Source organism: Pelobates fuscus, chromosome 2 (assembly GCF_036172605.1).
Source record: "Pelobates fuscus isolate aPelFus1 chromosome 2, aPelFus1.pri, whole genome shotgun sequence".
NCBI classification, from domain to species: domain Eukaryota; kingdom Metazoa; phylum Chordata; class Amphibia; order Anura; family Pelobatidae; genus Pelobates; species Pelobates fuscus.
This window is the reverse complement of record NC_086318.1, coordinates 331,150,181-331,177,473: the sequence shown is the minus strand read 5'-3', so window position 1 is coordinate 331,177,473 and position 27,293 is coordinate 331,150,181. Positions and strand designations below refer to the sequence as shown.

At 44.9% G+C, this 27,293-nt stretch overlaps 1 protein-coding gene across 1 annotated transcript in view; it reads left to right on the top strand.

The window, feature by feature from the left end:
• Positions 1 to 27,293, top strand: part of LOC134587291 (gamma-aminobutyric acid receptor subunit rho-1) — a 168,062-nt gene that overhangs the window by 41,663 nt on the left and 99,106 nt on the right. The window contains exon 2 of the mRNA XM_063443566.1: positions 13,824 to 13,877. Within this exon, the coding sequence (XP_063299636.1) occupies positions 13,824 to 13,877 (54 nt within the window). The remainder of the gene's footprint in view (positions 1 to 13,823; positions 13,878 to 27,293) is intronic.

The following is a 27,293-nucleotide window of genomic DNA, read 5'->3' as shown; positions in this document are numbered from 1 at the left end:
TTTCCACTCACAGAAATCAAACACAATCGCCCTCCTGCTTTGGCAGGGGAGTACTTAATAGCACCTGTAATTAACAATCCTTTTCAGGTGAGGTAAATTAGGATTGAAACTCTGGAACAGGACTTCACACCTGTAGGTTCCAAGCAACTTCCAAAATGTGGAGTGGAGCACTGGCCCACCCTACTCTCCAAGTGCTCCACCCCAGGGCCCAAATATACACATATTTAAAGTGCAATATTTATTTTAACATAACACATTTCCCTGGGGCTAATTACACAAAGTAGGAACCTTGCAAAATCTGGGGAGATATATAGATTCCCTCCAGCACAATTCCTTGCTTTCGGTCACAATATAAATATATATATATATATATATATATATATATATATATATATATATAATATATATATAAATAGCGAGGGCTTGCACTCATGGTGTAATCCTGTTGTGCCCGGTACTGGTCTGGCAAGGATCATGTAGACATAGCAGAAATGACCACACTCTAAGGCCTTTGTAGAGATTTTCAAATAAAATGTAACTTTTATTCAATCCATTTAAAAAGTCAACATTTCAGGTCCCACATGGAGCTTTCATCAGGACAAAACATGTTTGTTTCACAAATTAAAATGAACATGTTCAGGCTTGTGCGAGTTAGTTTCCCTGAGATTCTGGAGCATGCTGGTTCAGAAATCAGAATTTCAGCCCAACACTCAACCAGCCCAAATTCAGGTGAATTGCAATTAAATAAATCTCCAAGTCTACATACCAGCAACACCAATTTGTTTAGGTGGTTGCTGGAATTAAATATGCTACTTTCTCCACAGGTTGTTCAAGCTGCTATTTATGTTTTGATATTTTAATTTCCTTCTAGGAGTGGATCGTCCATGATGTCATAGGGTCAGGTACATTTATATTCAGTAAACTTAGATGGGAATTGAAAGAACAGTTCCTAAATGATCTAATCTAGACATACCAACCAGGATCTATATAATGAATCTACAACTATGGAGCTCCTCATATGACCAGATATTTCCGTCAGTGATTCTAGTTCAGGGTTGTCCTTTCAGCATTTTATATAGGTATACGAGTACGACTAAACACCAAGTGCATCACATGAATAAATAACTGTCTCTGCCCTAATAGGCTCCAATCACTGTTACTATTACAACCATTTTTGGTTGAAAAGTTGCAGGGTCCATGTGTTGGAATAATAGTTACCAGTCACAGAGACTACAGACTCTTATTTATTATTTTTGTTGTATTGAAAAGTGCTTGGCAATGGAGGAATGATGTAAGTAAAATATGTCAATGGGTATGGGAAATATTGCTATGGGTATGGTTAGGGGAATGCACACAGACAAATTCTGGGATATACGGGACAATAAAAAGCACAGAGATAAAAAGTGCAAGAGAAAAGTACATGTAGGAATATAGTTTGAAATTTATTTTATCACAATCTGTGACAATTTTGGTCCATATTGGCTAAATGGGAATTATTAAAATGCCCAATGTGCAATACTCTGAGCAACCAACATTTTAAGACTGTACTTTTAAGGGTGAAACTTACATTTGTGAGTTGCTTAATTGACCTAAAGAAGACATTAACACAATAATCAGCATTTCATATTACAACTTTGGAAATGTTATGGGCATTATTTTTATGATTCTGCAACTCAAAATGTGTGCAAGTTGGAGGAGGAAATAATGTGGAGAAAAATGCAACTATACAGGACAAAATTATAAACGCAATACTTTTGTTTTTGCCCCCATTTTCCATGAGCTGAACTAAAAGATCTAAGACTTTTTCTATGTACACAAAAGGCCTATTTCTCTCAAATATTTTGCACAAATCTGTCTAAAGCTGTGTTAGTGAGCACTTCTCCTTTCCCGAGATAATCCATCCACCTCACAGGTGTGGCATATCAAGATGCTGATTAGACAGCATGATTATTGCATAGGTGTGCCTTAGGATGATCACAATAAAAGGCCACTCTAAAATGTGCAATTTTACTGTATTGGGGGTCCAAAAACCAGTCAGTATCTGATGTGACCACCATTTGCTTCACGCAGTGCAACACATCTCCTTTGCATAGAGTTGATCAAGTTGTTGATTGTGGCCTGTGGAATGTTGGTCCACTCCTCTTCAATGGCTGTGTGAAGTTGCTGGATATTGGCAGGACCTGGAACACGCTGTTGTATACGCCGATTCAGAGCATCCCAAACATGCTCAATGGGTGAGATGTCCAGTGAGTATGCTGGCCATGCAAGAACTGGGATGTTTTCAGCTTCCAGGAAGTGTGTACAGATCCTTGCAACATGGGGCCGTGCATTATCATGCTGCAACATGAGGTGATGGTCATGGATGAATGGCACAACAATGGGCCTCAGGATCTCATCACGGTGTCTCTGTGCATTCAAAATGCCATAAATAAAATGCACCTGTGTTCGTTGTCCATAACATACGCCTGCCAATACCATAACCTTACTGCCACCATGGGCCACTCGATCCACAATGTTGACATCAGCAAACTGCTCACCCACACAACGCCATGCACGCTGTCTTCCATCGGCCCTGTACAGTGAAAACCCTGGATTCATCCGTGAAAAGAACACCTCTCCAAAGTGCCAGATGCCATAGAATGTGAGCATTTGCCCACTCAAGTCGGTTACGACGATGAACTGCAGTCAGGTCGAGACCCCGATGAGGCCTACGAGCATGCAGATGAGCTTCCCTGAGAAGGTTTCTGACAGTTTGTGCAGAAATTCTTTGGTTATGCAAACCGATTGGTGCAGCAGCGGTTTCGGGTGGCTGGTCTCAGACGATCTTGGAGGTGAAGATGTTGGATGTGGAGGTCCTGGACTGGTGTGGTTACACGGGGTCTGCAGTTGTGAGGCTTGTTGGATATACTGCTGAATTCTCTGAAATGCCTTTGGAGACAGATTATGGTAGAGAAATGAACATTCAATTCATGAGCAACAGCTCTGGTGGATATTCCTGCAGTCAGCATGCCAATTGCACGCTCCCTCAAAACAGCATTGTGCTGTGTGGTAAAACTGCACATTTTAGAGTGGCCTTTTATTGTTGCCAGCCTAATGTACACCTTTGCAATTATCATGCTGTCTAATAAGCATCTTGACATGCAGGGCCGGTGCAAAGAATTTTGGGTACATAGGCGAAGATGCATTTTTCCGCCCCCAAAAAACATCTGCACCTGTGTGCCTCTTAACCTCCCTTTTGTGTTTCTTATCCCGTCTTTAAATATCTGACTCCATTTAGTGTATTTTATCTCCTATTTTTGCCTTTGTGTGTCTCCTATGTCTTCTCTTTGTATGACTCTTACATCCTCCCACATTTTGTGTGTCTTACTCCTCCCAGACCCTTTGTGTGACTCCTTTTCTCCCAGCCCTTTTGTGTCTTTTACTCTTCCCAGCTCCTTTGTGTGCGTCTCTTTCCTTCTCAAGCCTCGCTGTGTGTTTCTTTCACATCCAGCCCCTCTCCCCGTCCCTTAATGGTCCCCTCCCTTCTCTGACCCTTACTGTTCCTCTCCCCTCTCTCCTCCTTTCCCTGTCCCTTATTGTTCCTCTCCCCTCCCCCCTCTGTTCCCTGTCGCTTAGTGTTCCTTTCCCCCCTCCCTCCTTTTCCTGTACCTCAGGGTATTTCTCCCCTCCTCACCCACCCCCTCCTGGTGTGCCTCCTACCTTTCTTGTAGCGTGGCTGAGCGGAGCGAATCCCGGTACAGTGAGCTTTTCATGTCAGTCCTGACAGATACAGGAAACAGAAGTTCCTGTACCACGGTATACTCCGCTTGGCCACGCTACAGTCAGGGGTGTATAAACACTGACAGTCACACACACTCAATGACAAACACACAGACGTCTCTGACAGCCAGACTCACTTATCTGACACACTCATTCATTGACAGACACTCACACGCACACTGACAGACAGACACACACACACACACAAACTCACAGACACACATACTCAAACACACACACTGACAGACACACATACTGACATACACACTCACACACACTGACAGACACACTCACTCACACACAAACGCATAGACACACTTACACACACATACTCACATGTGCACACACACACACACACACACACTGACAGACACACACACACACACACACAAACTCACAGACACACATACTGGAACACTCACACACTGACAGACACACATACTCACCTGCGCACACACACACTGACATACACACTCACACACACTGACAGACACACTCACTCACACACTGACAGACACACATACTCACATGCGCACACACACACACTGACAGACACACACACTGGAACACACACACACTGACAGACACACATACTCACATGCGCACACACACTGACATACACACTCACACACACTGACATACACACTCACTCACACAAAAACTCACAGACATACATACACACTGACATACACACTCACACTCACATGCACACACACACCGTAATTAATAAAGTTACTAATAATAAATTAAATTTCCCACCCAGCCTCCCTACCTGGAGTGCTGGCGTGGGTCTCTCATTGGTGGTCCAGTGAGGCTGCTGGGAGGCGTGCGGCTGAAGTGGATTAGGAGGCGGCGAGGGAGCTCTGATCTCTCTGACCGGCTCCCTCGCAGGCTGTTTTCTGATGCCGCGGGAGCCGGAATATGACGTCATATTCCAGCTCCCGCGGCATCAGCAAAAGGCGCGCGAGGGAGCCGGTCAGAGAGATCAGAGCTCCCTCGCCGCCTCCTAATCCACTTCAGCCGCACGCCGCGCCGGGGATCCAGGAGGTGACCAGGCAGGAGGGAGCACTTCCCTCCTGCCGGTCACTGGAATTTTGCGCCCCCAGAGCCGGTGCGCCCTAAGGCGGCCCCCTGTGCCGCCTCATGGATGCGCCGGCCCTGTTGACATGCCACACCTGTGAGGTGGATGGATTATCTTGGAAAAGGAGAAGTACTCACTAACATAGATTTAGACAGATTTGTGAACAATATTTGAGAGAAATAGGCCTTTTGTGTACATAGAAAAAGTTCTACATCTTTGAGTTCAGCTCATGAAAAATGGGGGCAAAAACAAAAGTGTTGCGTTTATAATTTTGTTCAGTGTATGAACAAAATGTGATACCACATGAACTGTTAAGATAGCCTTTATTATCCATATTCCTTTGTAATATGCAATAAAATTGGTTCATTCAATCCACACATGAGCAGAAAACAGATACAGACTACTACGTAGTAATTTATTTGTAATGTTTCTGCCTAGGCCTTTGCTTGACTTCAAACATTTCTGCTCATGCAGTGCTGTGAGTAGCTGAGCTATGTATGTACACATGGGGCCAAGGAAGTAATTTTTTTTAAAATTGGAGGTGCATGCCAAAAAAGGTAGGCTTGTGGTGGTGCAATTCTGCAAAACATTTTATTATTAAAAACCTATGATGATTTTAGTAAGCAAAAAATACAGCATTTTAATGAGACCAAAACCTCAGAAATACATAAGATTGTATTGTGTCCCTTTAAATGTACTAAAAATATTGGTTATCTAGAGTATATATAAAATATAAAGCATGTTTGGTGTTAATTTAAATTCGTATTGGTATTGGTATTGTTTTTAAATCTGGATACTACAAAGATTTTATGTCAAAATTAATTTATTTGGATGTGTGACTTCTGCCTCACATTTTTTGCAACCATTATCTCTTTGTGGGGTAGTTCATATTCAGTGTATTTAGTGAAATCCTATTTTTTTTTAATTTTATTTTATAATTCTTTATTTTATTCGTGCATTAAGGTTACAAACACGATTGTAATGCCACAACATCAGGTACAAGCTTGATCAATCCGTGCAAACATTTAATACTATATATAATATATATATGGCATGTGATAAAATTGCAAATTTGTTGTTATTAGAGAAAAGAACAGGCTAGGCATGCATGGTAGGTCAATAGGTAAAACATTACAAGTAGTGGTAGCATACTAAAAAGTTGCTAACTGTGACTACCACGGTAATGCATAGATTCAGGAGATTCAACCGACCTCTAACGTGGGATGGGTACTGCATCTATGTGAATGGTGACACAAAGCCCACATATTGGCACCGTGCCTGTACCCGGCCTCCACACAGTTCAGAGCACCTGGCTTATGAGTCCAATCACCACCTGCCAGCAGAGCCCGGGATCCTCCAGAAGGCGGTCGTTGCACATGCTGAGCGGTGGATTTCCAAGGGTGAGTGAGACGTTCACGGGTCTGTCCCAGAGGAGGCCGTGGCTTAGTGAGAGGGTGGTCAGCAGCTGAACGCTGTCCATGGTGCCTTCCCAAGTGAATCGCGTCAGGGTCTCGCCCAGGAGCTATGGAACGTTGCGCAGTTTGCTGCAGAGTTGTTGACAATGTAGCTTCTTCCTAGATGCTCAGGCGACAAGTAAGTTTGGTCCAGAAGTATGCAAACAGGCAATCCAGTCTCTCTGAGAGAGAGTGTTGTGAGCCTCTGGATGGAGAGGCACATGTGGGGTCCGCCATGCCTCTGTAGCACGGGTAGAAGTTTATATCCCTCACCGGCAGGGGGAGAGTGTGAAGGGGAGACCTCTAGGTCAGGGGTAGGCAACCTATGGCACGTGTGCCATGCACGGCACTTGAGGTGTCTTTGCACGGCACTCAAGGCTGCTAGAGCCAAACTGACTCTGGTCTATCAGGAGTCCCAGTGAAACTTCAGATATCTGCTAATACGAAAAGGTGGTAAAGGACAATCCTCAATTTATGCATTGCAGTACGTAGAGGTAGTGATCTCCGATAACTTCCTCCCAGCACTTGTGAATGGAAATCCACACTGTACCTGGCCAGCCTGATCCACTGAAACCCAGGGAAGCCACCCACACTCTTAGATCTACACAGAAATGCAGAATAACTCTCCCCTCATACAAATAATACGAACCGCCCACACACAAACATACACACAATCTCAACACCACTAGAAATTCATATACATGCACACAACCCCACATGCAATACCCCAAACAGCCCCACACATACACACACTACCAAACCCACAATGTGACATATCCATCCACACACATAATTCCACAAGTAGCCCCTATACACAGTCCATATTCATAGGTATCATACACAACACCACAAACTACATGTGAACATATACAATATAATAGCTCATACATGCACTATACAGCATAAATAACACAAGCAGAATACGGCAACATAAACACCTCAATTTAAAAGAAAATAGCACCGGCACACTACGGGACATCACAATCTTATTTCAGCACAGTACTGCTAAAAGGTTGCCTACCCCTGCTCTAGCTTGATGAGCTGTATCCAGCTGAGGGATCAGCAGCCTCCTCCGTGCTGTCTAAGAGTAGGCCTCTTGTAGGCCCCAGGTATATGCCCGGTAGGATCCGCCGATCTCGGTCTAGACTTCTACCGGGAATAGGCGGTAAATATATATGAAATTAAATCACATATTAGGTACTATGTGTAGGTAAGGTTAAAGTAAGTTATACTTTTATTTTAAGAATCCTGTAGCATCACAAGTCCACAACTTCCCTCTCGAACGGCTGTGTTTTTCTATATTATAATGTATTATGTGTATATGCAATAAGAAAATGTGGTAACTACATACTGGAGTTCACTTTTAACTTGTAAATAATTTTATAAAATACATAGATTTCTTTACCACTTTTGCAGTATTAACTATCTTGCGTAGTTCAGTCACAATTAATCTTAATGTAATCCACTTTCATTTCAGAATTTAATACCAAAAAATGTGCACTATCTATGCTGGGTTTTAATAAGTATTTGCTTAGTATTCCATTCATTTATAAGCTCAATGTCTCGTCTTGTGCATTAGCTGTTAAAATTATATTTGCATGTAAATGGTAACATTAAGATCAGAGACTAGCATTTAATATTCCTTCAAAAAGCAGTACAAAATGATCTGGCTGGACTTACTGCATACTTAAAATGAGTTACAAATATTGCACATTACTAAGAAGATTTTGAAGGATTTATTGCTGGTTCTGTAAAGGAAAAAATAATAAATTCTCTTTGGATTATAATTGCATGATTTTGCTATTACATGACGAAAAGTCATGATTTTATTAAAGACACGGAGGCGAGTATTGCATATCCCTTTCTTTACTGTTGACAAATAGCAGCAAAGGAAACAAACAGAATGAAAAAAGAATGAACATGTGATAACATAGGCCCCTCCCCCTCAGGTCCCAGTATAACAGGCAGCACTTCTCTTCCATTTCCCTCTTTCTGCAGATGCGACCAAAGAACAATGTCAATAACTAGAGTAATGTGAGAATAAAGTTCCAAGGTAATAGCATAAAACCGAAGAAGGCATAACATCAAAAACTGGGAAGTGTGACCGTAGAATCCATAGGACCGATGGAGGACAGCGGGAGGAGACCAATAAACCGGACCATTGTTAGACGTCTTGCCGGATTAAGCTGTGGAGATATAAAGGACAGGAGCCAACAGGTTAAAGTCGATACACCAGTGAGAACAAAGACCCCTGCATGTGCAGTCCCACAAGACAATTAACGTTAACATTTCCATTAATATTGAAAAACAACAAGGTCTGAGGACGGCCCCACTTACCTTCTCAAACTATACTATGCGGTGTATCGTGGTATGAGTAATTTGGGTGGGGAGATACATACTTACCATCGTGTAAGAAGAACAAAAGGGTGGGGCAATACTCGCCTCCGTGTCTTTAATAAAATCATGACTTTTCGTCATGTAATAGCAAAATCATGCAATTTTATAACAAGACACGGAGGCTCATATTGCAAGTTTAAAGCTGATCCATTATCACAGTGAATGTGTGTGGGGCCGGCCGAAAGTAGAATTCTCGGAAGGTAGATTCCCTAGACCAATCAGCTGTTCTCATAATGTCTTCTAGGCGGGCGCCCGCTGACATCATAGAAGAGGCTGATGCCCCTCGTACTGAATGGGCGCCAAACACTGTAGTGTCAATGCCCGCTTGGGTTAGCAGCCATTTCACCCAGCGTGACAAGGTAGTGCTGGAAACTGGGTGAAAAGGAGGACGGAAAGATAAGAACAACTGATGAGAGGCAGTAGAGCGGTGTGGTTCGGTGCGAGCTTCATATTCACGAAGGCAGGTCACTGGGCATAGCGAAGGAGAGGCAGGGAAACTAGGGTAGGATACCGCTTTGATGGAAGTCTTAGTGCGCCTGCTGATGTTAAAAGTTACCCCGTCCGGGGTGTATGACTTGGCATCGACGTCCAGTGCACTAACATCCGAGACTCTCTTGCATGAGATGAGACAGAGCAGGCACACCAATTTGGCGGACAGCTGTTTGAGGGAGAGTCCAGCGTTAGCGGGCCAGGAGGAGAGGAAAGCCAATACAACGGAAACATCCCAGGTCGTGGAGTAGCGGGGCCTGGGCGGCCTTGAAAATCTAGAACCCTTGACGAGTCGGCACACAAGAGGGTGTTGTCCCGCGGGGCGGCCCTCGAAACCTTGGTGAATAGCCGAGATAGCGGAACGGTAAAGGTTAATAGTCCTGTAAGCCTTACCGGCTTCGAAGAGGGACGTCAGGAACTGCAGGATCGTAGTTACAGGGGCCGAAACGGGATCCTCGTTCCGAGCCATGCACCAGCTAGCCCAAGCTCGCCAAGCTGACCCATATGCCCGTCTAGTGCCGGGAGCCCATGCTGCTGCCAATAAGTGTCTAGTTGCGTCCGAAACTCCTGGGATTTCCCAGGGTCCCCGGAGATTCGCCAAGCTAGAAGTGGGAGAGAGCCCTCTAGCCGGAGGGGATGATAGCGCCCCGTCGGGTCTTGCAGCAGGTCGTGGTGCCCCGGCAGGAGTCGAGGGTAGTCCAACGTCATCTCGAGTATTTGGGGAAACCAAGACTGCGTTTCCCAGAATGGGGTTACCATGACTAGCTCCGCCCGGTGTTTGCGGGCTTGCAGGAGTGAGCGAGGGATCATGGAAAATGGGGGAAAGGCATAGAGGAGGCCTCCCTGCCAATCTTGCAGGAAGGCATCCACTGCCTCCGCCATTGGATCCGGCCTCCAGCTGAAGAAGCGAGGGAGTTGGGCATTGAGCCGGGAGGCGAAAAGGTCTATGGTAAATGGTCCCCAGAGAGATGAAATATTGGAGAACACCTTCCTGGCTAATCTCCAGTCGCTGGTGTCTGAAAGATAACGTGAACCCCAGTCCGCCTGGACGTTGTGCAGACCAGGTAAGAACTCCGCGTAGACCATCAGGTTCCGTTCCAGGCAGAATTCCCAAAAATCTTTCGCCAACCTGGCCAAGACCGCCGACTGTGTACCACCCAGGTGGTTGACATATCTCACCGCCGAAACATTGTCCATGCGGAGCCGTATACATGATAGGGCACGGTCCTTGGCGAAGCTGCGGATGGCGAAGGAGCCTGCCAGAAGCTCCAGGGCATTGATATGTAGTCGGGCTTCGGACTCCGACCACCGGCCCCCAGTTGAGATTCCCTCGCAGTGGGCTCCCCAACCGTGTAGACTCGCGTCCGAGTCGATCGTGAATTCCGGCATTGAGCCGAAGATGGCTTTGCCATTCCATGCAGACAGGTTGAGAATCCACCATCGCAACTCGTCTTTCGTCTCGTTGTCCAGAGAGACCAGGTCTGCGTAGGATGCCCCGGCTCTTAGGTGAGCGATCTTTAGGCGCTGTAGCGCTCGGTAGTGGAGTGGGCCTGGGAACACGGCCTGGATTGAAGAGGCCAGTAGGCCTATGAGGCGTGCCAATTGGCGTAAGGTGAGTTGGGGTCGGATAAGGGCCCTGCGCAATTCTTTGCGGATGGATCGAATCTTGGATATCGGGAGACTCAGTGTTGCAGCCCCCGAATCCACTTGGAATCCTAGGAATTCCAAGCGGGTGGCGGGGGTCAGGCATGACTTTTCCCAGTTGATTATGAAACCTAAGCGTGACAGGAGGTTTATGGCTAGTCGGAGATGTGTGAGGAGGGTGGAACGCTCCTGAGCCATGAGGAGAATGTCGTCTAGGTAGACGATTAGTCGAACTCCTCGACTGCGTAGCCAGGCCATAACGGGCCGTAGAAGCTTTGTGAAGCACCACGGGGCTGAGGATAGGCCAAAGGGCAGACAGGTGAACCACCATGTTTCGTGTCGCCAGTAAAAGCGTAGGAGGTCCCGAGAGGTCTCCGCTATTGGCACTGTCAGGTACGCGTCTTTTAGGTCTAGTTTCGCTAGCCAGTCTCCGTGAAGGAGGAGATCCCTTAGCAGGTGAATACCCTCCATCTTGAAATGGCGGTACCTGACTACGGCATTGAGGGGGCGCAAATTTATGACTGGCCTCAATTGGCCGCCTTTCTTCTCCACTAGGAATAAATTGCTTATTACGCCCGCAGGGTTGGGGGGTGCTAGTTCGATAGCCCCTTTGGCCCGGAGGGTTGAAAGTTCTTCGTCGATCCGACCGCGATCCTGGAGGGAAAAGCGGATCGGTCGAGGAGGGGGAATGTGTGTAGGGCGGCAGGTGAGTTCTATATTGAAGCCCCGAATAGTGGCCAGTACCCAGGGATCTGAAGTGATTTGTGACCAGGCTGGGAAAAAATGTTGGAGTCTGCCCCCTATGTAACCCGGAGAAGAAATGTGTGGTATAAGGCAACTCACCGTATGGTCGTCTTGAGTTTGGGTTACCCCGAAGGCCTCTGGATCGCCATTGACGTCCGCGGGATGGAAAAAACGTGGAGCGGGAGGTCTCCTGGTACTGGTTATAGTGCTGAAAGGAGCCTCTTCCCGTGCCACGGGATTGGGGATAGTTGCGGCCGGACAGACGGCTCCTGATTCTGCCGGCCCTGGTAGAGACCCGCCCCTGGAATACTCGCCTCATGGAGGCCTGGGCCTTGTCTAGAGCCGTGAATGCTCCCACAAAACGCCCTAAATCTTTAATGAAGGAATCTCCGAAGAGGAGTCCTTGGGCGTCTTTGCCCGCCTCCGTAAGGGCGAGGTTGGCCAGTTTGGGCTCAATTTTGAATAATATGGCTTTACGCCTTTCAATAGATAGGGAGGTATTTACGCTCCCAGCAATACAAATTGCTCTCTGGACCCAACCTCTAAGGTCTTCAGGGTCGACCATGCGGTTCTCCGCTCTGGCGTCTTCCGCCAAGTCAAATAGTTTGGCCAAAGGCCCGAATATGTCCAGGTGCTTGTCCTGGCAGGACTTCAAAGCGGACTCTAGTCCTTTACGGGGATTCCAGCCCAGTTTAGTGAGGAACTGAGTCATTTTAGGATCAACCTCTGGGGTGTCACACACCTTGTTGGGCACCAGAGGCCTAGGACACTCCGCCCTCAATTTGTTGCGGGCCGCCTTGCTTAAGGGTTTTCTGACCCAATTTTTCAGGTATGTGGCAACGTGGTCGGCCGGGAGCCACTCCGCCGACCTCGGATGATGAAGGTCATCCGGGTCGAAGAGTGGGACCCCCGAAGGATCCACGAGGGATGGCCCCGCAGCCGCGTGGTTCCTGGTCCCTGTCTCGCCTCCGGGCATCTCTGCCTGAGCAGAGGAAAGGAGGTCAAGAGCGCCATCGGCGGAATCCGCATCAGAGTCGGTATCTGACTCGTTCATAGCCTCCTCATTTGACCCGATTTCTGAGTCGGTGTCGCTCTCAATCTGTGCTCTAGCACATTTCCATAGCCGCGCCCGTTCTGCCTGGCGCGGAAAGGCTCTTTTGCGTGGATGGGACACGCTTTCTGGGGCGACCGAAGGTACGCCAGTCATGGTGTTTCTGGAGGCAGAGGAGTGTTTGGACTTACGGGCAGCCTTTTTGAAGTCCCCTTTAGACACCTCTCCCTGGGGTGTCAAGGTGCCCGATAGTTGCTCGTCTGAAGGACGGGGCAAGAGGGCTTGTGAAATGGTGTGGGAGAGGGTGGAGGACATAGACCCCATAGCAGCCATAATGGCGTCTGTTACTGAGCGCTGTAGCGCTAGAAACTGTGGTCCACCTGGTTGGGTATCCCCCTCCGCCATAGAAGGCGAAATATCTGAGGTGACAGGGGCCTCAGTTCTGATTACTGGGGAATCCGACTCCCCAGAGTGAGCGGACCCAGTAGATAGTCTGGGTTTAGGCATGATGGTGATAGGAAATAAAGGACGTATGGGTTAGTCACCCAAACAAACTAAGCAAGGAAAAAACGCTCTCACCAGGGCCCAGACCAGCGACACACTAAGAGGTAGGGGACAGGATGTCAGAAAATGGCCGCCGGGAATCTCGTGGGATTCGCGGCACCCGCGAGATACGCGGTAAAACTATGAAACAAGAAGGAGTGCGCAGAAAGGCGCTCGAGCAGAAGAAACAGACAAGATTACATAAGCAGGGGAGGTCTGGACCCTGAGGCTAGTGTATAAAGAGACAAATACTAACCTTAGAAATAAAAGACTAAGTCAATACAAGTTAAATAAGAGAAAATTATCAATGAACAGTATATAAGAGAAATATGAGGAGAAAATATGGCATGTACTTATCTTTGTGTCAGAGCAGCAAAGAAAGAGGGAAATGGAAGGGAAGTGCTGCCTGTTATACTGGGACCTGAGGGGGAGGGGCCTATGTTATCACATGTTCATTCTTTTTTCATTCTGTTTGTTTCCTTTGCTGCTATTTGTCAACAGTAAAGAAAGGGATATGCAATATGAGCCTCCGTGTCTTGTTATAAAATTACAATATGAAAATAGTTTTAAACAATTTTTGTTCTAGCAACCATAAAAATATATTTCTAAATGTATATATTCCATTTCCGTTTTAACCCATTATTTTGTTTTTCCCTTACAGTAGACCCCATAGACAAAGAAGAGAGGTTCAGGAAGAAACACACAAGCAAGGCAGGTATGCTAATTATTTACGTTATAGAAAGATTACCTATATTATCTAACTGTCCATCCACACATTCTCTCCTTTACAGAGAGAATCTATCAGTATGCCAGTCTATCTACTCGTTGTGTGTATGTGTACACCTGTACAAAAGGTTGAATTAGAAATGTAAATGTATTGGGTGTTTTTGGATGATTAACATATAATCATATAGATTTTGAAAAAAAGTCTATATATATATATATATATATATATATATACTTGTATAGTGTTCATTATTTCTAAATATGTTCCACAGTGTTTTGTTTTTTTGTGGATCTGTTACCTTAAACATACATAAATTTACCACTTGTTGAATATTGATAACATGATACATGATGAGATACAATCAAAATACAAATTGGTATGTTAGATGTAATGGAGTCGGGAGCGGAGGGGTCGGGATGGACGGATGCGGCCATGACAGTGCCACTTTAAAGCAGCACTGTCATGGCTGCATCTGGTATTTTTTAACTGCCTTCCCGACTTCACTACATCTAATTGCCCCCTAGTTATCCCTAAATGCCCCTAAACCCCCATTTTACCTATTTTTTTATATTTTTTTCGTGCCTGTACCTAGGTCCTGGGTGCTGCCATCTTAGTGTGGGCAGACGAAGGCCCTGTGGGACACATCATCTTCCCACACTAGATAGCGCTATGAAATTCCCATGCATGCCCAGTTAAACACTTGGGCATTCACTATTGTCTGAAATTCGGACAGCAATTTCAGCTATTCATTCATTCGTCAGAAATGAATAGAAATTTCAGACGAACAAACAAACACCGAATGTCTTTGTTTGTTTGTTCGTTTGTTCTGTTTATTACAAGGAGGGAGCTACCGGCTTGCAGCTCCCTCCTTGTAATATGTAGCTGTATATAGCTGTGTATATAGCTGTGCATCCCACCACTTCCTAAGCCCCCTCATGTCCTCCCTCACTCTATGGGGGTCAATATGACCCTCATATTAGCATTAGGGAGATAGAAATCTCCCGAATGCCCCTACTCGCTATGCTGTGAGTAGGGGCTTGTCTACTAAACAGTGAACAGCTCACTGTTGTTAAAAAAAGCCCCCTCCTTCTAATAAATTGCCCCATTGTAGCGCATCTATTAACTAGCGGGTGGGTCATAGTGTCCCCCCCGAATCCCCACCCGTGCCCCGCGAGTGGGGGCTATTTATAAAGCCTTCCCACGCCCTGCAATTAGACTCAGAGCGCTCTGATTATGCCAACCAAAAAGAGTGCTCTGATAGGTAAATAGTGAGCCTTACTTGATTGGTTACCTGTAACGCTCACTATTTACTACCAGAGCACTCTTATTGGTTAGCTTAAACCAAACAAGCAGAGCGCTCTGAGTCAAACTGCAGGGTGGGGAAAGGCTTATAAAGTTTGCGGGGGTAGGTAGGGCTTTACTTAATTATTTTGATGTGGGGGCTGACTAGGGGCTTGCAGTCAACTGGGGGGATATTTTATTATTTAGCGCCCACCTGTCGCCTCCCTATTGTCATTTAGGGCCCCACCTGCCGCTCATGGGTGGGGCCCGGGGGGAAGACAGTAGGTCCCCCACCATTGTCTTTTATGGCCCCCACCCACCGCTCATAGATGCTAGTTAATAGATGCCCCACCATGGGGCCATTTATTAGAAGCGGGGGAGGGAGGTTTTTACAGCCCGAGGCTGCTCACTGTTTAGTAGACATGCCCCTACTTGCGGGATAGCGCGTAGGAGCAGATTAATTACTAATACTAAGTAATCTTTACAATCTTGGTCTTTCGGCCTCTTGGTAGATAGCTCCCTGATACCGTGAAATTTCGAACCGAACTAAAAGTACCAAATGTCGTCCTAACATGAATGAACCAACTGTTCTCATTCTATTAGGATGAAATTCTGTAGTTTTGCCGGCGTCCTGTCTATATGACAGGACGTTCGGGAATAGTGAAAGCAGGCATCATGAGATCACGGAGGAAAGGGTGAGTATTGTGGGAAAATGTATTTGTCTCACAGGAAGTGGGTCAGAGCAAGTCAAGCATAGGAAAAATACATAAGACAAAGTAGTCCCTACTTTGTCTTGTGTTTCAAAGAAAACTAGAGCAGATAGGAAAAAAAGAAGAACAGATCCTGAGATAGGGAGAGAAGAGGAAGCGATTAAGGAAAGGTAAGTTCGGCAAGACAGTGCTGCTTTAAGTGTGGAAGATTAGGTTCAGCAAGATATAGCTATCCTTAGAGGCAAGTAGACGACACAAACTACTGTCAGAAAAAACCCAAAAATTAGAATATATTTAAAAGAAACATAGAATGGAAGCCAGTGGCATTGGATCAGCTTGAAAGTTTTTAAAAATGCTTTTTTTCAATGGTATACATTTCAGGGTAACACTCTAATAAAATAAATAAAGAGATAAATAAAAGTTTAGGCATAAAATTAAAGTGTAATCTGCAACCAAATTTGTAATCATATATAAGTGCAAACATGAAATTGACTAAAGTACAAAACCAGAGCAAAACTATTTTTAAAAAGTGCTAATAGACACTTGAGAAAATTCCATTGGGCGAAACGCGTTGCGTGGGACATTATATGCTGGACCAGCAGGAGCGATTTGATGAGCAGGGAATTACAATAGCTTCAAACTTGCTAAAGTGAGGACCCAGAGACCTTTAAAATAGAATGGGCTCATGTGGTTTGGGTTTGCAATAAACTGGTGTTTGTAGTCTCCTGTTTTTAAAACATGCTTCCCTGTGGAAGAGATTAATGTTAATCTGGAGCCCAGATTGCACCACTGGTCTGATAATTTTTTGTATTATCTAATTATTACATATCAGCGCGACAGTTAAGTGAGCAGCACCATGTATTATGTAGCGGAATGGGCTTTGCAACTACACCTCTATTTGTACTAGGGGCTGTCCATACCGTTTTTGTTGCTTTATTTTCCTCAGATTGTAACTGTTCATTACTTGTGGAAACAAGTTATAAGATTTTATTTTGTACCATTCGTCTGGTTGTTTGGTAAGAACCCCTGTTTCAGCTATTCTCCCCATAGGGTTCGACAAACGAACAAAGTACCAAACAACCAGGCCACCCCTGAGAGGAGCAAGGCTCCAATTGACCCCCCTAACCTGGTTCACACTCTCTCAATTGAAAACACACAAACCAACTGGGTGATCCCCTGGGTGGCCGCCGTTCGTTATGCAGACTTCCATCCTCGTGTAATTTTGTGTACACTCAGGGGAACAGAGCGACATTCGGTAAAATCACACAAATGAGAGGAGTTGAACAAACCAAGGCACGAACCATGGTTTTATGCATTTTCATGTATTTTAGATGCTCGAATGGAGACCGAACGCACAGCCCAAACACATGGAACTATTTTCGGCTTACACCTCGTGTGCAGTCAGTGAAACTTTGACCTCCATAAAACTGTCGAACCCCTGAACCGATCTTGGTGATTTTTCAGTATGTTTCTCCCCCAGATCAGAGCTATCAGGGGATGTCTGATAGTGGGTGTATGATATGTTTTTGGGGTACTTCTAGAAATGTATAAAAAATTAGATTTTTCTGTTTGGAGATAATTGAGTTGATACAGTAATTAACTCGATTATCTCCTAAGCAGAGAGGAGGGATTGTGTGAACTGTATGGGAGTGACTTATTACCTGACTCTGTGTTTATTGGTGGTTTTCTGTTTTTCTCTGTGCCCAACAAGGTCCACCTGGGTGGTAACCTTTTGGGCAAAACATGCATAAAAGGCCAGCTTGGCCATTAAAAGGTCAATTCTGCTCCTAATACTGAGTGTCGTCCAGTTATTGGGAAGGTTGATGGGATATTCGTGGGATATTGATTGAAGCTTGGAAGTTGCTCAACCATGTATTCTACTTCTTGTCACCATATTATGTTTACTATCTTTGCCTGTAGCTTACCACTGTAATTTTCTACACTCGTGTTATTTTCAGTGACAGTATTCCACCAGTTTTAATGTACATATAGTTATTAATATTTTAGGTGATAACATTTTCAATTGTCACATGTCTGCTTTACTCAATCCTCTCTCCCTCTCTCCATTCCTTGCCCCTTCAAGCAGTAAATACCTTCACCTAACTGACTCTTATCTCCATTCATGTCCAGTGGCCTGCTTCATTTTCTCTAAGCTCTACTCGCCAACCGGCTCCTCCTCAGGCCAGCCGGGGTTCTTTTTTCCCTTATAACATGCTTCTCCATCTGCTATCTTGGGTTTAGGCCGCGTGTGGAATAGTTCCCCGATGCTCCAGTTTCCTTCCCCAGAGAGAGTTTTAAGTTTCTTGGAGCGCTTCCCCATGTCAGCCCCGGTATCAGGGACTCTGTCGTGGTCAGTTTGCAGAGGTATAAGTGGTATAGTTTGGAGTTTAAGCAGATGAATCGCCAAAGCTCCGCAGGCATGTGATCGCTCTTGGCTCCGTCCATAGACAAAGCCCCAAGGCCTGATGGTATTCACCCACTAGTACTTAAATGAACACTTTTATTAGGATCGTCATTTCTGATAATCTTAATCAAGGAGGTGAGGCGGGGCAGACCAAACATAGCCCTGGCCAATCAGCATCAATTGGATCAATGCATCTCTATTGGTAAAGTTCAGAGCATGGAGACACTGAACGTCAGTGCTGCACAATGTGGAGCATTGACCCAGGAAGCACCTCTATGGCCATCTGAGTGACTGCCTCTAAAAAGGCAGTGTTTACATGAAAATCCATGCAGGCACAGACTATACTCATCAGAACCATTTGCAAAAGAAGACAACCTAAGGTATTGCAAATGGGGTATGTTCAATCTTTTTTTTTTTTTATTCTTTATTTTTGTGTGCATATGGTTTACAAACATTCCGTCCATGCCCCAACAGCATCGACAGACAAGCAATATAACAATTGTGTGGCATTTGATGGTGCTGCACTTTTTGGTAATAGTTTATATTAGATTTGTCTTTTTTCTCTCAGGAACAGCCAATGATGTCAGCTTACGACGGATAGCAGGAAAAGCTATATATGACATACATTAGTTTTTGAAACACGGTTAATAACTAGGTTCATAACATGTTGTACATTCAATTTTTCCTCTGAGGAGTGGCAAATAATGTCGGCTTAAGACGCATAGCAGGTAAAGCTATATATGATATGCATTAGTTTTTAACAGGATTATTAACTAGGTTCATAACACTTTGTACATTAGAGTTTGTCTCTCAGGAGTGGCAAATAATGTCGGCTTAAGGCGCATAGCAGGTAAGGCTATATATGACATGCATTGTTTTTTCTCAGGATTGTTAACTAGGTTCTTATCACTTTGTACATTAGAGTTTTTCTCTCAGGAGTAGCATATAATGTCGGCCTAAGGCGCACAGCAGGTAAGGCTCTACATGACATGTAGTAGTTTTTAAACAGAATTATTAATTAGGTTCATAACACGTTGTACGTTAGTTTTTCTTTCAGGAGTAGCACATAATGTCGGTCTAAGGCGCATAGCATGTAATGCTATATATGACATGCATTAGTTTTTTAACAGGAGTATTAACTAGGATCATAAAACGTTATACATTAGAGTTTTCCTCTCAGGAGTAGCAAATAATGTCGGAGTAGGAAGCTTAGCAGGAAATGCTAAATATGACATGCATTAGTTTTTTAACAGGATTATTAACTAGGTTCATATCACATTGCACGTTTGAGTTTTTCTCTCAGGAGTGGCAAATAATGTCGGCTTAAGGCGCAGAGCAGGTAAGGCTATATAAGACATGTATCAGTTTTTAAACAGGATTAATACCAAGATTCATAACTCTCTGGAAAAGAGTGAGGCTACGTATGATGTGCGTCAGCTATTAGGCAAGGTTAACAACAAGTTTAAGAACCAGATTAATGAGCAGGCTTGTTCAGGCCTATGCAGTGCTAGGGCCTCAGTCTCATGGGGATACCTCAGCTTCACAGTACCTGTTGACTCCATAGGGGTCTCTTTAATGCTAGTTGGGCCCGTGTGGTAGGGGTTTTTAGTGAGGGGCATCCCAATCCGGCTATTCCAATGGGGTTCTCGTGAGTTTTATTTTGGGGGCTAATTCGTTAGTATGTGTAGGCGTCTAGTCTGCAGGATTAACGTTATTTTGCGAAAGGTGGTGTACTCTTATGTTAGGAGCTATGTGGTCGAGTTTTCAGGACAGCAAAGGTGAGTCGGTGTCGTGTACCGCCCCCCCCCCCCCCCCCCCCTTAGTGTGTAGGTATTTCATCTGGCTAGATTTAGGGCTAGGGTTAAGCCAGGATCAGGATTTAGCCTCATTTAAGGTCTGCCGCGGGGGTCGCTTAGGATTAGATGTCGCCCTAGCTGCCATCAATCCACAGTGTTAACGGTAGTAAAAAAAAGGACGAGAGAACAACTAAACATATATAAGAAATAAAATAAAAAAAAGAAAGAAAAAATAAATAAATAAATAAGAAAAACAGAGAGGCAACAAGCAGGAACAGCCAGCATAAACAATGGCCAGGTACCAGTTCTGACAGTGAGCATTATGCTGTAGTTGGGGGTTCACCCCTCAGCGGCGGTGAGTGTCCCTGTGTGTTCTACCCGGTCTCAGGTGCCTGTTGACTGGCGGCCGACCCTTTGTGCCTTAAATACGGCAGAGGGTGCAGCCATGGCTCCGGTCGGCTGGAACGGTTGGACCTTGGATATGTCCCAGATGTGAGGAGGATGTTGTCTCGGGGCTTGAGTGGTCTGCACGGGGTGTTGTGGTAGCTGCAGTGCGTTCAGCACCGAGTCCATCTCTTCCGCTTCAGTTATACGAGTTGTCGCGCCTCCATGCGAAATGACCAGGCTTCGAGGGAATGCCCAGCAATATGTGATGTCGTGTTGGCGAAGTGTGGTGGTTAGCGGTTTGAAATTGCTTCGCCATAGTAATGTGGGTCTGGATAAGTCCTGGAAGAAGGAGAGGGTGGCGGTTTCAAACGGGAGGGTAGCTGTTCCTCTTACCGCCGCCATGACGGTTAGTTGGGCCGACCGTGTCAGCAGCTGCAATATGACATCTCTTGGTACGCTCGCCGGAGCTTTGGCGGCCCTCGGTATGCGGTAGATCCCCTCGATCGTAGCCATTTTCGCCTGTTGTGGCTTGAGTAGGGAATGTATGGCAGTAAGTCACCCGGGGACACTGTCTCCGGGATTCCCCTGATCTTTATGTTTCTGCGCCTGTTCCGGTCCTCAAGTGCATCCAAGTGGTTATTAAGCTGAGTCTGAGTGCGCTGTAGGTCAGCGTTCTGGGCTTCTAGCTGTGTGCAGCGTGCATTGAGGTCCTGCGAGCTTTCCTCTATAGTCTTAACTCGCCCCTCCACACTGTGTATTTCTTCTCGCAGTATGGCGACGTCTGCAGCAAACAGTTTGCGGAGGTTGCAGAGTAAGGCCTTGATGTCCCCCTTCGTGGAGGGCAGTTCGCTGTCCTCGGCGGAGGACATTTTAAAGATATATATTTTGAAACAGCAATGTCCTACTTGTACTTATAGCCCTATAAATTGCACACAAAAAAAACCTAAGAACATGTAAACATTGGGTATTTCTAAACTCAGGGCAAAATTTAGAAACTATTTAGCATGGGTGTTTTTTGGCGGTTGTAGATGCAGATTTTGGGGGTCAAAGTTAGAAAAGTGTGTTTTTTTTACATTTTTTCATCATATTTTAGAATTTTATTTAATAGTAAATTATATGATATTATATAATCAAATAATGATATCTTATAATAATATAGAAAGGCCATTTAACGGTGAGAAAAATGGTATATAATATGTGTGGGTACAGTAAAAGAGTAAGAGTAAAATTACAGCTAAACACAAACATTGCAGAAATGTAAAAACAGCCCTGGTCCTTAACGGTAAGAGAATTGAAAAACGGTGTGGTCACTAAGGGGTTAAATAAGGAAATGATGGCTCCAGGGCTGGACTGGAAAGAAAATTCGGCCTGGGAATTTTTTAATTACAGCGGCCCACTGAAAAGGGGGTGGGGCCAGGGGTGGCGCCAGATAGGGTGTGTATGGTCATCATCAATGACAAGCACGCCCCATAACAAAATTAGCATTTTGGTTCACAGGGCAGACCATGCGCAGAGCTTTGCTGAAGAGCTCTAGCATGAGAAAAAGACCCTGTATCTGTTCTGCACAGCACAAGCAAGTTTAATAACATGCTTGCATTGTGTTTGCTTGAAATCTGTCTCTGGTGTCTCGATAGATTAGAAAAGAGTATGTGCTGTGTGTGTGAGAGGGTGATGTGTGTGTATGTGGTGTGTGTACAAGAGGGGTGTGTGAGGGGTGTAGTGTGTGTGAGGGTGCTGTGTGGGTAAGGGTGCAGTGTGTGTGTGTGCTGTGTGTGAGTGATGGGTGTAGTGTGTGTGAGGGTGCTGTGTTTGAGTAAGAGTGCTATTTGCTTGTGAGGAAGCTGTGTGAGGGTGCAGTGTGTGTGTGTGAGTGTGCTGTGAGTGTCAGGGGTGCAGTGTGTGTTAGGGTGCTGTGAGTCTCAGGGGTGCAGTGTGTGTGTGTGTGTGCTGTGAGTATCAGGGGTGCAGTGTGTGTGTGTGTGTGTGTGTGAGTAAGGGTGTTGTGAGTGTCAGGGGTGCAGTGTGTGTGTGAGGGTGCTGTGAGTGCCAGAGGTGCAGTGTGTGTGAGTGTGTGAGAGGGTGCTGTGAGTGAGGGTGCTGTGAGTGTCAGGGGTGCAGTGTGTGTGTGTGTGAGTGTGTGTGTGTGTGTGAGTGAGGGTGCTGTGAGTGTCAGCGTTGCAGTGTGTGTGTGTGAGTGAGGGTGCTGTGAGTGTCAGGGGTGCAGTGTGTGTGTGAGTGAGGGTGCTGGTGTGTGAATATGTTTGGCGGGCTTGTGTGTTGGGGGCTAGAGTTCACTCTCGCATTCCCATGACAATGCTCTGAACCTCGCAAGAGGAACACGGCGGAGCTGCAAGATAGAGCTCCTCCAGGTTCCTCTCCTGTCTCCCTCCCTCTTTCCCCCGCCGGCGGCCGCAATACACTACATGTGGGCCGGTGAGGGAGATCTTTGTCTGTCATGGAACACAGCGTGGCTGGTGGGCCCTGCATCCTGTGATCTCCCCTGCCGGCCTCGGCCCATGGCCACCGCAGCCCACCGGGCATTTGCCGGTGTGCTCGATGGCCAGTGGCTAGAAAAACTGCAGAAGTGGGCTGCAAAATTAATAAAAGGATTGAAATATTTTAGTTATGAAGAAAAGTTAACAAATTAAATCTGTTTAAATAAGGAAATGATGGCTCCAGGGCTGGACTGGAAAGAAAATTCGGCCTGGGAATTTTTTAATTACAGCGGCCCACTGAAAAGGGGGTGGGGCCAGGGGTGGCGCCAGATAGGGTGTGTATGGTCATCATCAATGACAAGCACGCCCCATAACAAAATTAGCATTTTGGTTCACAGGGCAGACCATGCGCAGAGCTTTGCTGAAGAGCTCTAGCATGAGAAAAAGACCCTGTATCTGTTCTGCACAGCACAAGCAAGTTTAATAACATGCTTGCATTGTGTTTGCTTGAAATCTGTCTCTGGTGTCTCGATAGATTAGAAAAGAGTATGTGCTGTGTGTGTGAGAGGGTGATGTGTGTGTATGTGGTGTGTGTACAAGAGGGGTGTGTGAGGGGTGTAGTGTGTGTGAGGGTGCTGTGTGGGTAAGGGTGCAGTGTGTGTGTGCTGTGTGTGAATGATGGGTGTAGTGTGTGTGAGGGTGCTCAGTTTGAGTAAGAGTGCTATTTGCTTGTGAGGAAGCTGTGTGAGGGTGCAGTGTGTGTGTGTGAGTGTGCTGTGAGTGTCAGGGGTGCAGTGTGTGTTAGGGTGCTGTGAGTCTCAGGGGTGCAGTGTGTGTGTGTGTGTGCTGTGAGTATCAGGGGTGCAGTGTGTGTGTGTGTGTGTGTGAGTAAGGGTGTTGTGAGTGTCAGGGGTGCAGTGTGTGTGTGAGGGTGCTGTGAGTGCCAGAGGTGCAGTGTGTGTGAGTGTGTGAGAGGGTGCTGTGAGTGAGGGTGCTGTGAGTGTCAGGGGTGCAGTGTGTGTGTGTGTGTGAGTGTGTGTGTGTGTGTGTGAGTGAGGGTGCTGTGAGTGTCAGCGTTGCAGTGTGTGTGTGTAAGTGAGGGTGCTGTGAGTGTCAGGGGTGCAGTGTGTGTGTGTGAGTGAGGGTGCTGGTGTGTGAATATGTTTGGCGGGCTTGTGTGTTGGGGGCTAGAGTTCACTCTCGCATTCCCATGACAATGCTCTGAACCTCGCAAGAGGAACACGGCGGAGCTGCAAGATAGAGCTCCTCCAGGTTCCTCTCCTGTCTCCCTCCCTCTTTCCCCTGCCGGCGGCCGCAATACACTACATGTGGGCCGGTGAGGGAGATCTTTGTCTGTCATGGAACACAGCGTGGCTGGTGGGCCCTGCATCCTGTGATCTCCCCTGCCGGCCTCGGCCCATGGCCACCGCAGCCCACCGGGCATTTGCCGGTGTGCTCGATGGCCAGTGGCTAGAAAAACTGCAGAAGTGGGCTGCAAAATTAATAAAAGGATTGAAATATTTTAGTTATGAAGAAAAGTTAACAAATTAAATCTGTTTAATTTAGAAAAACAACATCTCAGAGTGGATATTATAACATTATACAAATATATTCAGGACCAATAAAAACCATTGTCTAGAAATCTATTCATAAAGACTATACATAGGACACAAGGTCACCCATTTAGACAGGAAGAAATAAGATTTTGTCTAAGTTAAAGGAAAGGGTTCTTAACAATAAGAACAATAAGGATGTGGAATTATCTGCTTGAAGATGTGGTTTTAAGATCTTCTTTCTCATTTTTTGTAAATATAATTTTTTTACTGGTTTGTCAAAAGGTAGCATGTGAACATAGTATGGTAAGACAGTGAGACTCGCAGGTCTCGCATGTAAATCAGACAGTCAAAGTAGTAGATCGATGTATGGAAGATCTTCTCTCTTCTATCTCATTTGTTTGGCCCCTTTCGTAGTAGTCAATCAATTAATCACAGTACTCTGGCGGGCAAACTTCTTGTGATCCTTGCCCAGCAACATGTATAATTATATATTTCAAACCCTCTATTTTCCTAATCAAACGAGAAACTGTCTCCTTCTATCTCCCTCTCCCTAGTCAGCCAGAAACCCTGTCCCCTTCTACTTACTCAGTTCTAAACCAGCCATAAATCTTGTTCACGTAATAATTTTGAGAGAAGTCACAGGGGGGATGCAAATTCAATAGATGACATCTCGTTACCTGCCCAACAGAGTACAGAGGGCAATCAATACTTTTGTTTTTGAAGATTAATCAAACAAAAACACGTTTTCACATTGAGTTGCCCAGTTGTAAAACTTTAATAAATGGCATACCTGTCTGACGGACAGGAGACATCATATTTATTGCTCTGCAGCCTTTTATTTTGTATATTGAGATCTGCTTGTACCTTGTACCTATATATATTGTTATTCCATTTGCCATACACAATGGGATATAATTAAAAAAAATTGTGTGTCCTATTTTGGCCATGTACGGTTCAAGTCCGTCAGTCTCTAAAGTGAACAATAAAGAGTGCCAAAAAGTAATTTCTGAGTTATCTGTAGGCTGTGTGCACTTTGACAATATTGCACTTAGTAGAATAAAGCATTTGCTAAGCAGTTTACTGCGCCCATGGCATCACAGTTCTTTAGTGCTTCACTGCCATCGCCATTTATTTTTAGAAAAGAGTCAGCTGGCTTTTATTTTGGATATTTTTAATCTAATGCTCAGCATAGCAACCTGTCACAAATATAGATCCACATGTAATCCTTTGTTTTTCCATTTACCATAACAACTAGTGTAATTTGATTTACTTTATCAAATGAGAATTGAGCAATAGAAAGAAATAAAATGAGCAGTAGAAACAATCTATATTTATATTATTTATATTATATATTTAATAAATGTATAATATCATTTATAAATATAGATTTATTTATTTTTACTTCTATTTTTTCTCTATTGGTTACTTTTTCTCACTTGATCTATGAACCAAATGGTATATATTTTACAGTACACTGACAGGCTCATTTTCCTGCTTTTTTGGTTCGTCTGATTCGTTTCTCAAATCAGTTTTTCATTATTGAGATTCTGCTGAGCCAAACTGGCATATGGCCTAAATTCCACCATCTTGAAAAGCAAAATTTGTTTCAGAAAACATGGTTCAGTCAAAACTTATTTTACTCACCATGCACTTCACAAAAATGTCTTCCACGTGACAATAACAAAGTAACACAATTTCCTATAATTCCAAGTGACAGAATTATTGCTATCATTACAACCACTATTTCATCTTCTCCACCAGAAGAGATTATACAGCCACATTACAAAGACTCAGTCACACTGGCACACATAGTTTTAGACAAATGAATGGTTCCAATTCATTCCATCATTCTACAGACTAGAGTGGTTATCATTTTTTCATTATTCCAAGGGAATCAGACATCTAAGGGGTTCTAAATCCATATTCTCAAGAAAGATGTGAAGTATTTTTGCCAGGTAACTTCTGAGTTCTCAGACAGTGAGAGACAGTTTATCTCTCAGTTTTGGTGAAGCGTTTATGCTAAAATGGGTATCCAGCTCTTGTTTTCCTCAACCTAACATCTTTAGACTAATGAGGCAGCTAGAAGTGCCATGCAGTCTTTGAAACAGCATATGTGGTATATTGTTTCTGACCACCAAGAGAAGTGGACCATCCTGTTTCTCTGGGCCACAATGCTTAGAATAATGCTACCCGTGAGTCGTCTCAGTACGGCCCATTCTTAGTAAATTAAGGCTTCCATTCTACAGTTCTCCCAGTGGCTATTCTTAAAAGAGAAATTACTTCTCTAGGTGACATTTTTGGTGAACACAGGTTAAGGGTACCTTGGTCAAGTCCTCTAGATTCCAGATGACTCAATGAACACTGTAGTTTTAGGAATACAACACAAAATGGAGAAATAAAGTAAACAGAGTGCAGGTCAGGAGTCCAGATACAAGTCAGCTGCACCACTGTAACCACCTAATAGGGAACTCCAATAAGGGGATAACCCTCCAAAATATGCAGGAAATAGGAGAAAGTGATGTATAGAATCCCACAAGGGAAAACTAACATCAGGAGAGCTCCAAAAAGGGAGATCTACTAAACGGTGCCAGGGGATCCATTATCTGGAGTACTAAATAGCATCTAAGTTCCAGTTCCCCTAGTGTCCAACTGACGGGAAGGTAGTGTAAACGAGGTTAGGGAGAGAGAACAGGCACAGGGTCCACAGAGAACAAGGGACCAGGTAATCTGGTCTAAACGCAGATTAAAAGCCTCAAAGAAAAACCCTCGACACTGTAGTCTGACCACTAGTGTCTACCTGAACCAACTCTCCCTACTAAAGTTATAAATAAAGAA